Below are 13,968 nucleotides of genomic sequence, written 5' to 3'. Positions count from 1 at the left end.
CAAGACCCCCCCCCCCCAGATACATCATACCTACATCACAGAAAAGGCAATCTAAAACAGAAATTTGAATGTTGTTTTTCTCCTGTCCTTGTTTATCTCCTGTCTGGCAGGTTACTTGATTGGATTGCCTGGGGAGCCTGGCCAGTCTTTTGTAGCGATAATATTTCCTGGGCCAGGTCACAGACTCACACCCTATTCAAACACAGACATACCCTTAAGACAGGATTTGTGAAGGAAAAGACAATGGGGAGGCTTTCCCACTTTGACCTTGCAGAGAAAACATTTGCTCAGTTTAGGAATCAAAATGGCTTCAGGTCGGTCTTCCTGTGCTGATCTATTGCAGTTATGAATATTACCATATATCTAAGACCTCAAAATTCCTATCACACTGGGGAAAGTTCCCAGGGCCAGCTTGAGAGACCTGAAGGGCCACATTTGCCCGCCTCTGCCTTCAAGGCAACCCCAAGGCCTGGTCAAAGACGCCCTCCGAGTTAATGCTATCTTGATGTGCAGCTTTTATTATTGGTCTCCCTGTGCAGTTCCTATTATGACTGCCATTACTGTTCCCATGAAAATAAATTTTGAAGGCAACAGCTCAGAGTCTCCAGTCGAGGCGGCTGAGCCGAGACGGCACAGCATTGCAAAAAACATATATAGCAATGTTGACATTGCCCTTATGTCCGCCAGGGAAGTGATTTACTGGAAACAGTGGCGAGGAAAGATAACAGCCTCATCATAATGAAAACGGGACCCTTTCAGCATTGTTCAACACCCTGGCTCTGCTGTTCGCTGCTTGGAACGAGGCCTTCCTTGTGTACAAAACGGTGAGGTGTCACCCATTTGGCTGATTTATAGATTTGAAGAAAATAATGGGATGCCAATGGTCCAGCCGCCACTGAGCATCGGAAGCATCTGTCTATCTATCCTGTTTTTCAATTTCCAGTTCACTTCAAGAGTGTGACTTATGAGATGGAGAATGGATTGCCTTCTTCTTCTTCAGCTGGATTTATCTGACTCGCCTTTCAAATAGTTTATTCTTGGTCTTCTTTCGCAGAGCGGTTTAGGCAGTTCTCCAAGACTTCTGCTCCTTAGGCCCCGGCTCCACTGTAGTGAAGTTTCACCCTGGGCCAGCAGGGGGATACTGTAGATAGTTTTCACTCAGGTCTGTAGATAGTTTTCACTCAGGTTCACGTCGGTTATTTTAGGCGGGAAACTCTGGGTTGTTGTTGCTACAATGTTGACAGCCGGCTGCCTATAAAAGCAGGCCGGCTGAGCTGTTTGCTAGTCAGTTCTATTCCAGCTTACAAAATAAAGAGCTGCTTTGGAGAAATCGCTGTGTTGTCTGCTATGTCAGCCCACAACTTAACTTCCACCATTAGGCAAAGACAGGCAACCTTCTTAGGTGGCACCAGGGGCTGCTCCTTGCCCACCCACCTCCCAGCTATTCCCCTCTACTGTCTCAACATGGAGTGTTGGGGACATACTGGCACTAGCCAATAGGCGCCTTCCGCAGCAGTCTTTTCAATGGCTCAGATGAACTGTCCGGAAGCTTGGCAGGACCGGTTTATTCTCCCCCCACCTATCAGCCCCCCTAGAGATAATAATAATAATAATAATAATAATAATAATAATAATAATAATAATAATATATTTATACTCCGCCCATCTGGCTGGGCTTCCCTGGCCACTCTGGATGGCTTCCAACAAAATATTAAAATACAGTAATGCATCAAACATTAAAAGCTTCCCTGAACAGGGCTGCCTTCAGATGTCTTCTAAAAGTCTGGTAGTTGTTGTTCTCTTTGACATCTGGTGGAAGGACGTTCCACGGGGCAGGTGCCACCACCAAGAAGGCCCTCTGCCTGGTTCCCTGTAACTTGGCTTCTCGCAGTGAGGGAACCGCCAGAAGGCCCTCGGCGCTGGACCTCAGTATCCTGGTAGAACAATGGGGGTGGAGATGCTCCTTCAGATATACTGGACTGAGGCCGTTTAGGGCTTTAAAAGTCAGTACCAACACTTTGAATTGTGCTCGGAAACGTAGAGAGAGAGAAAATGTACACCATTCCCTGTAATAATCATAATCATAATTATTATTTCTACACTGCTTTATATTTTTAAGAAAAACAACACAAAGTGGTGTTGGTTGGCATCCATCTGTATTGGGAAGGTGAAATCAATTCGTTGGAGAGTCGCAGCAACTGCTGTGGCTGTAGAGACCGATACAGGAGAGACATGATTTGTTGCAGCTGGGGCAGGGGAAGGCGGCCGGTTGTGTTGCTGCTGCAGATGCACCATGGCATTCCTTCTCTCTGCGCTCTTCCCAGAGGGCTTATGGATGCACAACCCAACTTAAGCCTTGTACAGTGGTACCTTGGTTCCCAGACTTGAACCATTCCAGAAGTCTGTTCCAAAACCAAAGCGTTCTAAAACCAAGGTGTGCTTTCCCATAGAAAGCAATGCAAAACGGATTAATCCATTCCAGACTTTTATAAACAACCCCTAAAACAGCCATTTAATATGCATTTTACTATCTAACGAGACCACTGGTCCATAAATTGAAAGTAATATCAATGTACTGTACTATAAAATAAATAAGATAGTATTGTAGATGATAAAAATTAAAATTATATTTTTTTCTTACATGCACTGATTATAGTCATTGTTTGGATGGGGGGGTGCTTTCATCCATTTCTGCAGTCACACAATCAATCAATCAATCAATCAATCAATCAATCAGTAGCTGAACTGGGTTCCACACAGTCACAAAACAAGTCACAAAAATGAAGTTACAAGTCACAGTTGTTAAGTTGTGGGTGAACATATCAGATGACACAGCGATTCTTCAAACAGCTCTTGTTTATTCACAGGCCAGAACAGAACTGAACTGAAGGGTTCAGCCAGCCTGCTTATATTAGAGCTCCACTAGAACACAACAGTAACCATTTTCTATAACTATCCAATCACTGAATGTCACTTTCAATCCTTTATTTGCATATATGGACCTGAGTGAAAACTATCTACAGTATCCCCCTGCTGGCCCAGGGTGAGAACTTCAGTACATAAACAACAGTCACAAGTCAGTCCCGTAAAACAAATGATGGTTTTGTTGCAGCCAGGGCAGAGGAAGACCTTTCACAGTAAAAAAAAAAATGAAAAAGCCACACAAAGAAAAATGCAAAAAATAGCAAAAGCTCCAAATATCACCTTTGTGTTGCGTGGCTACTTGGACTCAACAGCCGACAGACTCAACAGGAAGCCTCTGATTAACAGCGAGGGACTCAATTTACAAATGGAACACACTCAACTGGAAGATGAACGTGTTCTGCTTCCAAGGCAAAGTTCAGAAACCAAAACACCTACTTCTGGGTTTGCAGCGTTCTTAATCCAAGTTGTTCATAAACTAAGTTGTTCTAAAACCAAGATACCACTGTCAATCTTCAGGCTGTATGTAATGGCATTATCCACATACAGGACAGGGCCAGCAGGTTTAGGGAACACCTGCCCACATACCCCGGTTTGCAGAATAATAAATAAATACATAAGCCAGGTGGGAAGGGGAAGACAATGGAGTATCATGAAAAGGGGCAGGAGTGGGTAGCCGGCTGGAACTGTGAACTGCATCGTGCAACTTTTTCATTGCGGGCCCCCCAATACCAGTTAGGGGGCTCCCACTGCTCTAAGAAATGTTATACCCATCTTTGCTCAGAGATGCATTTTACTACGATATTTCAATAGTCGACACTTATTGATTTCACGTTTCCCAGCCTCCCACCTCTTGTTGTTTGTTATTTACTCCATCTTAAGTTGCTTTTCCCTGGAGGTGTGCCAGAGGTTTAATCCATTACATCTTGACAGCTTGTTTTGTTCTGTGTTTATAAGTTCTCCCCAACTCCTTTAGTTAACGATGCCATCTGTCAGAGGCATTGGAAATAAACAGGAGTCCAGAATGGCTGTGAAAAGGCTAGCAGGGCCCTTCTTGTGTGTGTGTGTGTGTGTGTTTGGGATGTCACAGGCGCAGACCAATACGCACAATTGAAAAACGTTACGCTAAGGATTGCTGTGGAAAGACTGCGGAAAGACGGCCTCGGTCCAGTATACCTGAAGGAGCGTCTCCACCCCCATCGTTCAGCCCGGACACTGAGGTCCAGCTCCGAGGGCCTTCTGGCGGTTCCCTCACTGCGAGAAGCCAAGTTCAGGGAACCAGGCAGAGGGCCTTCTCGGTAGTGGCGCCCGCCCTGTGGAACGCCCTCCCATCAGATGTCAAAGAGAAGAACAACTACCACACTTTTAGAAGACATCTGAAGGCAGCCCTGTTTAGGGAAGCTTTTAATGTTTGATGCATTACTGTATTTTAATATTTTGTTGGAAGCCGCTCAGAGTGGCTGGGGTATAAATAATAAGTTGTTGTTGTTGTTGTTGTTGTTGTTGTTGTTGTTGTTGTTGTTGTTGTTATTTCAGGGTTGTGGACATCACAAATGCTAGCCAGATGGCACCCTCTGCCGGCTTCCCCCCAGAGTTTAAAGCGCATTTAAAATATGAACATGAGATGCATTTATAAAGGCTCATCCTCAGACAGGCCCATGGTTGCCACTGTTCCCCTGCAGCAGGGGTCCTCATTTGTATGTTTTAAAAAACACCAACCACAGGCCATCGCTTAACAATGATGATGAAGCGGAAGGGCGTTCCATCACGGCCCATTCAGCCACTGAATTGATGCCGGACGCTTGCACCCACCTTCTATTTAAAGCACACACCCTCCCAAAGAAGCATGGGAACTGTAGTTTACCTGGTGCAGCACTACAGTTCCTAGCATCCTTAACAAACGACAATTCCCAGGATCCTTCCCAGAAGTGAGCTTTAAATGGCTAGTGGGGATGCAGACACGGTAAAGAGTTCTGAGTTCGAGACCAGCTGGTCCCAAAATCAAGGCTCAGAATGTAATGCCGCAGTGTTTTGGTACAGACCTAATAGCTGTTGACCTTCAAAAACTGCATTATTCCCCTCCAATGCCTTCTTTTTGGTCAGAGATGGGGGCACTATGTTCTCCATCCCTGTTTAAGGCCACATTCATACCATGCATTTAGGGCATTCTGGTCCCACTTTAAACAGTCATGGATTTTCTGGGAACTGTGCTTTTGTTAAGGGTGCTGAAAATATTATTTCCCGCATAGAGCTACAATTCCCACCGTAGTTTAACAATCAATCCCTCTTCACAGGGAACTCTGGGAATTGTAGCTCTGGGAGGGGACTTGTAGAGGTCTCCTAACCGCTCTCAACTCCCAGGATTCTTAGGGGGGAAGCCATGACGGCTTAAAGTGGCATCACAGCTGAACGTGGCCTTAGATATTATTCTCACCACCTCAAAACCCCAGCGCCCACTCTCTGACATTGACTACAAAACCACAGTGTAGAAACCAAAATTGTGTGGAGGAAAACTTCCAGTGTCTCTCTCCCCTCGCTTTTTCTGCACTCCCCTGAAATGATGTTTTTGCTGACGGCGAGAAGGTCATTTTTCACCTTGATTTGTGTGTCTGCTGCCCGTGGAGAGGCCACGGTTGGCCTGCCATCTCTTTTCTCAAGCATCACCGGCGGCGGAGTTAATCAGGTGCATTGTCAGAGATCGGGGCACATTCTCCATCCAGACAAAAAACATTGGGGGGGGGGGCAAAGAGCTTAGTTGAGTGAGGGTGAAGGAGGGTGAGGACAGGTGACCTCACCTCGGCCCGAAGTCACCCCCCACCAAAGCAGGCTCAAAGCTTCTCAGAGCTTTTCAAAATCATTTTTCTCAGCAGCTAAAAGGCATTGGCTAAGCATCAGAAACATTCCGCTTGCTGTAACTAAAAAGATTGCAACAAAGGTAGGGAACACAGTCCATTGTTTCTCAGGCCTTTCTGATGCCTTCTGGCCTTGCTAAAGAACCACAATGAAAATTACTTTCTGTCCGGGAACCATGCCAGAACAAGAGATTGAAACATATCTGAACACTCTGAAACCCCAATAGTCCCAAGACAGCTTTCTGTTCATGCTCAGAGGAACTCATGGGGCAGGACTCTGGAAGGAGGAGAAAGGAGGAGGGAACTGGAAAGGGGTATATATGCTTGTGCACATGACTGTGAATTTCGTGCATGCTTTTGTGAACTATCACACTTGCTCCTTCTACCAGTTCATGGATGGTAGAAATAAAAGCCTTTTCTCCGAAACTATTCCTTGAGTGTCTGTTGACTCCCACTTCCCTTTCCCAGGCGCAATATTTTTCCCACCCGAGGGCAAAGCCTCATAAGGCTACAAGGGGTGTGGCCTGGAAAGAGGAGGTGTGGCTTGGAGAAAGTTTTGAGGGCCATATCAAGAGAACCAGAGGACCACATTTGGCTCCCAACTCTGAGGTTCCTCCATTTTCTTTTTACTGGAGATTCATAGAGACACCATGGATCCTTTGCTTGCTGATCTTTCAGACAAGTCTAAACTTAATTCTCTCCTCTCAGGCAAAGATCACAAGACGACCTGATTTGAACTGATTTTATAATGAATTGATTTTGGAATACTGTATTATTTTACTGTTGTTAGCCGCTCTGAGCCCGGCTTTGGCTGGGGAGGGCGGGATATAAATAAAATATTATTATTATTATTATTATTATTATTATTATTATGTGCCAAGATTTGTAGGCACAGATCATCCTCTAGAATAAAATAGCTTACTAGGGAAATGCTGAAGGTAGCCCAAATCTCAGCTGTATGGATGTATGTATATATCTCAATTTTAACTCATGAGCTATTGCTGCAATCTGCTCCGATTGTATATTTTATCTTTATGAACGCTGTTTTTATTGTGTTATGTTATGCGAGCTGGTCTTTGACCGTAATAAATTATCTATCTTACTGGAGATTTGAACCTGGTACCTTAAAGCAGAGGCTTCGCCCACTGAGATATGTCCCCAACTTCAGACGTCCTGCTGCAGTTTTGCCTACTGAGAAAAGGCAGGGAACGGAGATTGGCTGGCACAGGCAGGCAGCTTGTGTCGGAAGTTCACAGGAGACTTTTTGGTTATTTTTAAAGGCTTTGCCCTCTGCAGACGAGCAACACAATGACATGCGCCCATCCCACAGGACTTACAAGACAAGCAGTGCAGAGGCTCCCTCGGTGATGCATAGATCTTCCTTGCGAGTGGCTCACGGTTGCCACTTAGGGATTTAACAGAGCAGAACGGGACACTCTGGATTAATGATCCAGGAAGGAATATGCTGGACCAGCAGTCTGGCCCGACTCCCATTTCTCAAATGTGCTCCTACAAATCTCCTTCTTTTGCTGGGCCAGCTGCCAAAGGACGGTCAGTTTTATGCCGCCCCGACTTGCCAGGGATGATCAGACTGCAAATAAATATATACACAGCACGTATGTCTGGCTCAAATATATATGCATTCCTTATGTTCATCTGCTTTGTTTTGACAGGGTCTCCTGCCTGAAATAGGACAGATCCACAGTAGCTAAGGGGCTTGGCTGGAAGAGAGAACCTTGTGTGTGGCTTGTGTGCCTGTTAACAGCATCCTTCTAACTGGGGGGGAACTTTGGCCCTCCAGCCGTTGCGGAACCACAACTCCCATCATCCCCAGCTTCTGATCGGCAAGCCTAAGGCCTGGGACTATGGGAGTTGTGGTTCAGCAACAGCGGGAGGCCCAAAGGTTCCCCCACACCTGTTCCAACCTCTTATAAGCACAAGAGATTAATTTATTAATTTAATTTAATTCAGTGATGGAGAACCTGTGGCCATCCAGGCCAAATAAATGATGTTGGATTGATTTCTATCAGCTCCAGCCAACAGAGCAAAAAGTAAAGGATAATGGAGATTTAGATTTCTTACATTAGACTATTATCTACCTACCTATCTACCTTATCTATCATCTATCTATCTATCTATCTATCTATCTATCTATAAGGTAAAGGGACCCCTGACCAGTTGTGACCGACTCTGGGGTTGTGGCGCTCATCTCGCTTTATTGGCCAAGGGAGCCAGCGTACAGTTTCCGGGTCATGTGGCCAGCATGACTAAGCCGCTTCTGGCGAACCAGAGCAGCGCACGGAAATGCCGTTTACCTTCCCACCAGAGCAGTACCTATTTATCTACTTGCACTTTGATGTGCTTTCAAACTGCTAGGTTGGCAGGAGCAGGGACCGAGCAACGGGAGCTCACCCCGTCACGGGGATTCGAACCGCCGACCTTCTGATCGGCAAGTCCTAGGTTCTGTGGTTTAACCCACAGCACCACCCGCGTCCCTTCTATCTATCTATATCTAGTGTCAAAAGGCCAGTGTAAAGAGGTATGTCTTCTGCATAAGGCAAAAGCTATACAATGAAGGTGTCAGGTGCAAGTTTAGGGGTTGTCAGTGCAGCAAACCTTTCGTTAAGCAGACATTCTGATTTTCTGCATCAAACCATCCCCTGAAGAAAGAGCCATCTGTTTAAATATTCCCAAAGTGTCTTTGAATTGCAGGATTGTTTTGCCTACATAAGCCCCGCAGAGAGTCATGTGAAGGATTCCCCAGGCTGTGACTAAATGACAAGGAGGTCTGATGAGAGAAAGAGCAATTGCTGAAAAAATGTCAGGTTACGTCTTGCGTACGAGACAAGGCCACATCCCCTAGACCTACTGTGCGAAAGGATAATGGTATCATTTAAAATTTATGGAGGGTTTAGAATTGGAATACAAGAAGGGCAGGTGCGAGGAGGTCTGAGAAGCAAGTTAAAAGAAAATAAGCAATTGAAATTTTATGTGTTTTTAATTGTTTTTAAGTTTTGTATTTTTGTATTTTTGTCATTTTTTGTTTATTTTTGTTTTTGTGTTGTTATTGAAAATGCTAATAAATATTCATTAAAAAAAAATTTATGGAGGGTTTCTCTCTAAAGTTGGATGGCTCCTGCAGTCAGGCCCTCGGTGCCAAATAGATGAATGCCAGCAAGCCATAACAAACTGGAAACACTGCCAGATGGGTCAAATAGACATGGGGAACACAATGAAGATTTTTTTTTTTTTTAAAAAAAGCAATGTGCAGATGAAAGAGACAGAAACATAGGACCATCAATCTTGCCAAGTCCACCTAGTTCTTCTTCTTCTGAAGAAACACAATGCTCAGAAAAGTACAACCAAAATTATCAAAGAGGTGGAACACCTCCCTTATGAAGAAAGGAGAAAGTTTGGAGGGGTTGGGGAGAAAGAAAACCCCATACAAAACAATGAAATTCTATACTTTTCTTCTCAAAAGCAAGCCTCATTGAATTCAATAGAAATTACTCCCTGATAAGTGTTGAATTGAAGCTTAAATGACTGTGTTGGGATGGGATGTGGTGGGAGGAATGACGTTTGTAATATTAAATATGTCACAAAGAAAGAAGATAGACATCTTTTCTAAATCTCACAATACTCAAGTTTCATATTCAGGGTTAGCCAATGAAACAGACTGGCAGAAGGCAGAGAGAAGTCCAGGAAAAGAAATAATTTTTCAAGCCACTTCTAATAAACATAGATAATTTTCTACCCTGAAGAACTGATGATGTCAGCACCAGCTTGGAAAGTTTTAAAAGGGGCTCAGGTGCTTTGCGGAGGGTGGAAGCTCCACGAATGGCTACTAGTCTTGGTGACTACAAGGACCCTCCAAGTTCAGGAGCAGTCTACCACTGAATTAGCAGCTGCTGGGGAGAAAGCCAATTGTAGGCAGCTGCCCTGCAACCACTATGAAGAGTTCTGGGCCACTGCAAAGTTAAATTCGCTCCAGTCTTTTAAATAAACAATTGTTCTTCTTTATATGGAATCAATGGGACGTGGGTGGCCCTGTGATGTAAGCCACTGAGCCTAGGGCTTGCCAATCAGAAGGTCGGCGGTTTGAATCGCCGCGACGGGGTGAGTTCCCATTGCTCGGTCCCAGCTTCTGCCAACCTAGCAGTTCGAAAGCACGTCAAAGTGCAAGTAGATAAATAAGTACCGCTCCAGCAGGAAGGTAAACGGCATTTCCGTGCACTGCTCTGGTTCGCCAGAAGCGGCTCAGTCATGCTGGCCACATGACCCAGAAAAACTGTCTGCGGACAAACGTCAGCTCCCTTGGCCTATAAAGCGAGGTGAGCGCCACAATCCCAGAGTCGTTTGCGACTGGACTTAACTGTCAGGGGTCCTTTACCTTTTATATGGAATCAAAGACTGGGAAAATCCAAAAACAAACACAATATTAGGGCAATACTTTTATTAGGCTGACGAGAAATGCCACAAAAATAGTACGAAAGCTCTCGTGTTCCCCAGGAGTCTTTGGCGGGTTGGTAAAACAGAGTGTGGGGAGAGGGAGGTTTGAGGAAGGAAAAGCATCGGCTGATGGCGAACCCACGGGTCACGGTCTTAAGATGGAAAATGGGAGATGATGGCAGGAGTGAGAGAATGGGTGAAAAAAACCACATTCACAATCTCAAGCTGGCTGTGAACTAAGCCATGTGGAGTACGAGGTTGCCTCAAAAAATCCACACAAAGGCCCATGAGGCTCCGAAATAAAATCTGTCAGTGGTTTTTTTTCTAGAAAAATAGGTGCTGGTACTCACCATGAAGTTGTTACAGTGAGTGCCACACTTTTTAACAACAAAAAGAGAGGTGCCGGTACTGTGTGCCCTTGAGTACCCCCTGGGGGAAAAAAGGTGCACTGAAATCCATAACAGTGGTTTTCAGGAACCCAAGACTAGGGCAAAAGGTTTATTTTCAGCCTACAGCAAGGAATACATTAATAAAAAGAAGATGAGTTCCAATCTGACTGTGCCTCGCGCGTCTGAGGAAGGTTACCCATCGTCCCATTCCAGAATCTCTCTCCACTTCGTTCTCAGGAATCGCACTGCTCTGCAATCCTATTTTTGTACTTTCTTTTGAAAAAACCACACTGGAAGGGGGTGAAAAGAGAGCAGAAATAAGCCATGGGGAATCCTGCTAATGTGTTCCATATTTTTTTAAAGCAACAACAACAGTAGTAGTTTCAATTTTAAAGGCGGAGAATAGTAATATGCGCCTTTCATGTTTGTAAAAGCACGTGATGGGAGAGTTCTAATACAAAATCCCATGGATGGGGGAAGGGGAAACTGTGGCTCTCAGGAGGTTGTGAGACTCCAACTCCCATCAGCACCAGGTAGCAGGGCTGATGGTCATGGGATGATGGGAGTCGGAGTCCAGAGCCACAGGCTCCTCATCCCTGTATATACATGGGAAAGGGCTTTATACAGAGTCAGGGCACTGACCCACCCAGCTCAAAGTTCTCTAGACCAGCGATAGCCAACATGGTGCTCTTCAGATGCTCCTGAACTACAACTCCCAGCATCCCTGACCGTGGCGCTGCTGGGAGTTAGAATCCCACAACATCTGGAGGGTACCATGTTGTCTCCCTGCTGATTGGCAGTGACCCTCCAATGTTTTAGGCCAATGTCTTACCCAGTCCTGCCTGGAGATGCTGGTTGAACCAGAGACCTTCTGCATGCCAAGCAGGTGCTCTAACACTGACCTATAGCCCTTCCCAGGTATAAAACCCTTCTGCGGTGGTCTGTACCAAACCCCCTTGATGCTTGCTCCTGTATACCTGAAGGAGCGTCTCCACCCCCATTGTCCAGCCCGGACACTGAAATCCAGCGCCGAGGGCCTTGTGGCGGTTCCCTCGCTGCGAGAAGTGAAGCTACAGGGAACCAGGCAGAGGGCCTTCTCGGTAGTGGCGCCTGCCCTGTGGAACACCCTCCCTTCAGATGTGAAGGAAATAAGCAGCTATCTTCTCTTTAAAAGACATTTGAAGGCAGCCCTGTTTAGGGAAGTTTTTAATACTTGATGCTGTGTTGCTTTTAACACTTGATTGGAAGCCGCCCAGAGTGGCTGGGCAAAATCAGCCAGAAGGGCGGGGTATAAATATATTATTATTATTATTATTATTATTATTATTATTATTATTAAAGTCACTCCTGGTAGCAGCAACTCAGATATCAGCATCTTCCCACTGACAACATCCTAAAACAATCTGGACCACCCCCTGTCACGAGCACAAGCGCCCCAGCGCCTCTGGGAGAGGTCGATTCAGTGACCCAAGTCCTTCTGTATTGCTCCTTGACTTGAGATCTGTGCAAAATCTTTACTGAACCCCTTTAATTAAATCTGCCAGGGCAACCAATGCATTTTATGTCCTTTTACTCCCCTGCGATTAAAATGCCTCTATTGCTCTCAGTGTGGCCAAACGCTGTGCTGCAGCAAGCAAAACCCGCCAGGAACTGACCCCAGACATGATGTACCTTTTTCGTCTTCGGAGCTCATGACATGACTACAAGAGTCTGAAATGTTGGTGCCCATTTTATTTCACTCTGTGCTGCTCTTATTATTTTATCCCGCTGTAGTCATTTGGATAATGCATCCGACGTGCTTGTTACTTTGCTTCTTCAACGCTGCTCATCGACCGTGACAGTAAATATCGGATCTGACTTGATCTAGCCTATTTTTAAAACACGGCTCCGTGGAAGGAATACTAACCTTATAAAGAACGGCGGTAATTAGCAGCAGCAGCGCCAAGCCGCCCACAGAGCTGCCGATGAGGAAGGGAAGGAAATCAAAGACTTTCTCCTTCAGCAAGATCACCTTGATCTACGACAAGGGGCAAAACAGAAACAAGGGAAGTGGATGTATTTTGCAGGGGAAGTAATCCTAAGACCTTGAGGCATTCAGTGCTCTGCTACAACCTTAAATGTTAAATGTTAAATGTTTAAATGTTAAATGTTTCCGCTCCCTCATAAAAGTGAGTGGACTGCACATTCACAGCTGCCTGTGTGTGTATGTAGGTGTAGAAAAACACAGTGAAAATCCAACCACAAGATAATAAATCATGCTTTTAAACATTTGCTGCTCTTTCGTGACCCCCCACAACCAGTCGCAGAGGGAAGCTGCTCCCCAGGGCCCAATGATAGGGCTGGTTCTGCTGTGCTAAGGACTGAGAAAAGCCCCATTTCTCACTTTTGGTTCTCCTTTCATTCTTCCCTGTGGAAAAGGGCCTGAAGTGCCTTTCCTCCCACTAGTTACCTCTGTTTTGTAATTTTCCGCATTCAGGCCCACGTAAAGGTTCCTGTCGAAAACAATTTCCCCTCGAACCAGCAAGTCAGTCCTGTTTTCTAAGACCTAAAAGGAAGGAGCGGAAGAAGCAACAGCAATGTTTACAACACCCAACTGGAATTTCCCCCATCGTTCTGCCCGGACACTGAGGTCCAGCGCCGAGGGCCTTCTGGCAGTTCCCTCCCTGCGAGAAGTGAGGTTACAGGGAACCAGGCAGAGGGCCTTCTCGGTGGTGGCACCCACCCTGTGGAACGTCCTCCCATCAGATGTCAAAGAGATAAACAACTACCTGACATTTAGAAGACATCAGGGAAGTTTTTAATGTGTGACATTTTAATGTGTTTTTAATCTTTGTTGGAAGCCACCAAGAGTGGCTGGGGAAACCCAGCCAGATGGGTGGGGTACAAATAAATAATAATAATAATAATAATAATAATAATAATAATAATAATTCCAATAGTTAAATGAGGAAAGTCAGTATCAGCCAGGCGTGGGGAACCTTTAGCCCTTCTGCCGTTTCTTTACATATTTACTGCATTTATATCCTGACTTTCTCCCAAGCTGGGATTCAAGCCCCAGAAAGCATGGCCAATGGCCTGAGATGAATGGAGCTGCAGCAGTTCAGGGGTCAGAAGTTCCCACATCTGGTGTAGACAAAGATAGATCAAGGATCTGATTCAACACAAAGCAGCTTTCTAAATTTCAAAGTTTCTCCATGGTGCAGAGAGGGGACTATTAAGGCTACGCGGACCATATTCTAGCCTCTTGGGTCAAATTTGTAAGGAGGACAGGGTCACCTACCTGTTGATCACCTGACGCCACAATAACATCAAGGGACTGGGCACTTTGAAATCCCAAAGTCGGGACATCAAAGCAC

General features: G+C 45.4%; 1 protein-coding gene across 2 annotated transcripts in view; it reads right to left on the bottom strand.

Annotated features, from left to right (window-relative positions):
* Positions 1-10,690: 10,690 nt before the first annotated feature.
* ITGAE (integrin subunit alpha E) overlaps positions 10,691-13,968 on the bottom strand; it is a gene marked incomplete at its 5' end in the record, with an annotated part of 59,210 nt that continues 55,932 nt past the window's right edge. For both annotated transcript variants that reach the window (XM_079955427.1, XM_079955428.1), the window contains 3 exons: positions 10,691-10,902; positions 12,519-12,629; positions 13,062-13,157. In XM_079955427.1, coding sequence (XP_079811553.1) covers positions 10,846-10,902; positions 12,519-12,629; positions 13,062-13,157 — 264 coding nt within the window. In that variant the 3' untranslated portion in view covers positions 10,691-10,845. The remainder of the gene's footprint in view (positions 10,903-12,518; positions 12,630-13,061; positions 13,158-13,968) is intronic.

Source organism: Podarcis cretensis (assembly GCF_951804945.1).
Source record: "Podarcis cretensis genome assembly, chromosome: 15".
NCBI classification, from domain to species: domain Eukaryota; kingdom Metazoa; phylum Chordata; class Lepidosauria; order Squamata; family Lacertidae; genus Podarcis; species Podarcis cretensis.
This window is presented reverse-complemented; position numbering and strand designations above follow the sequence as displayed.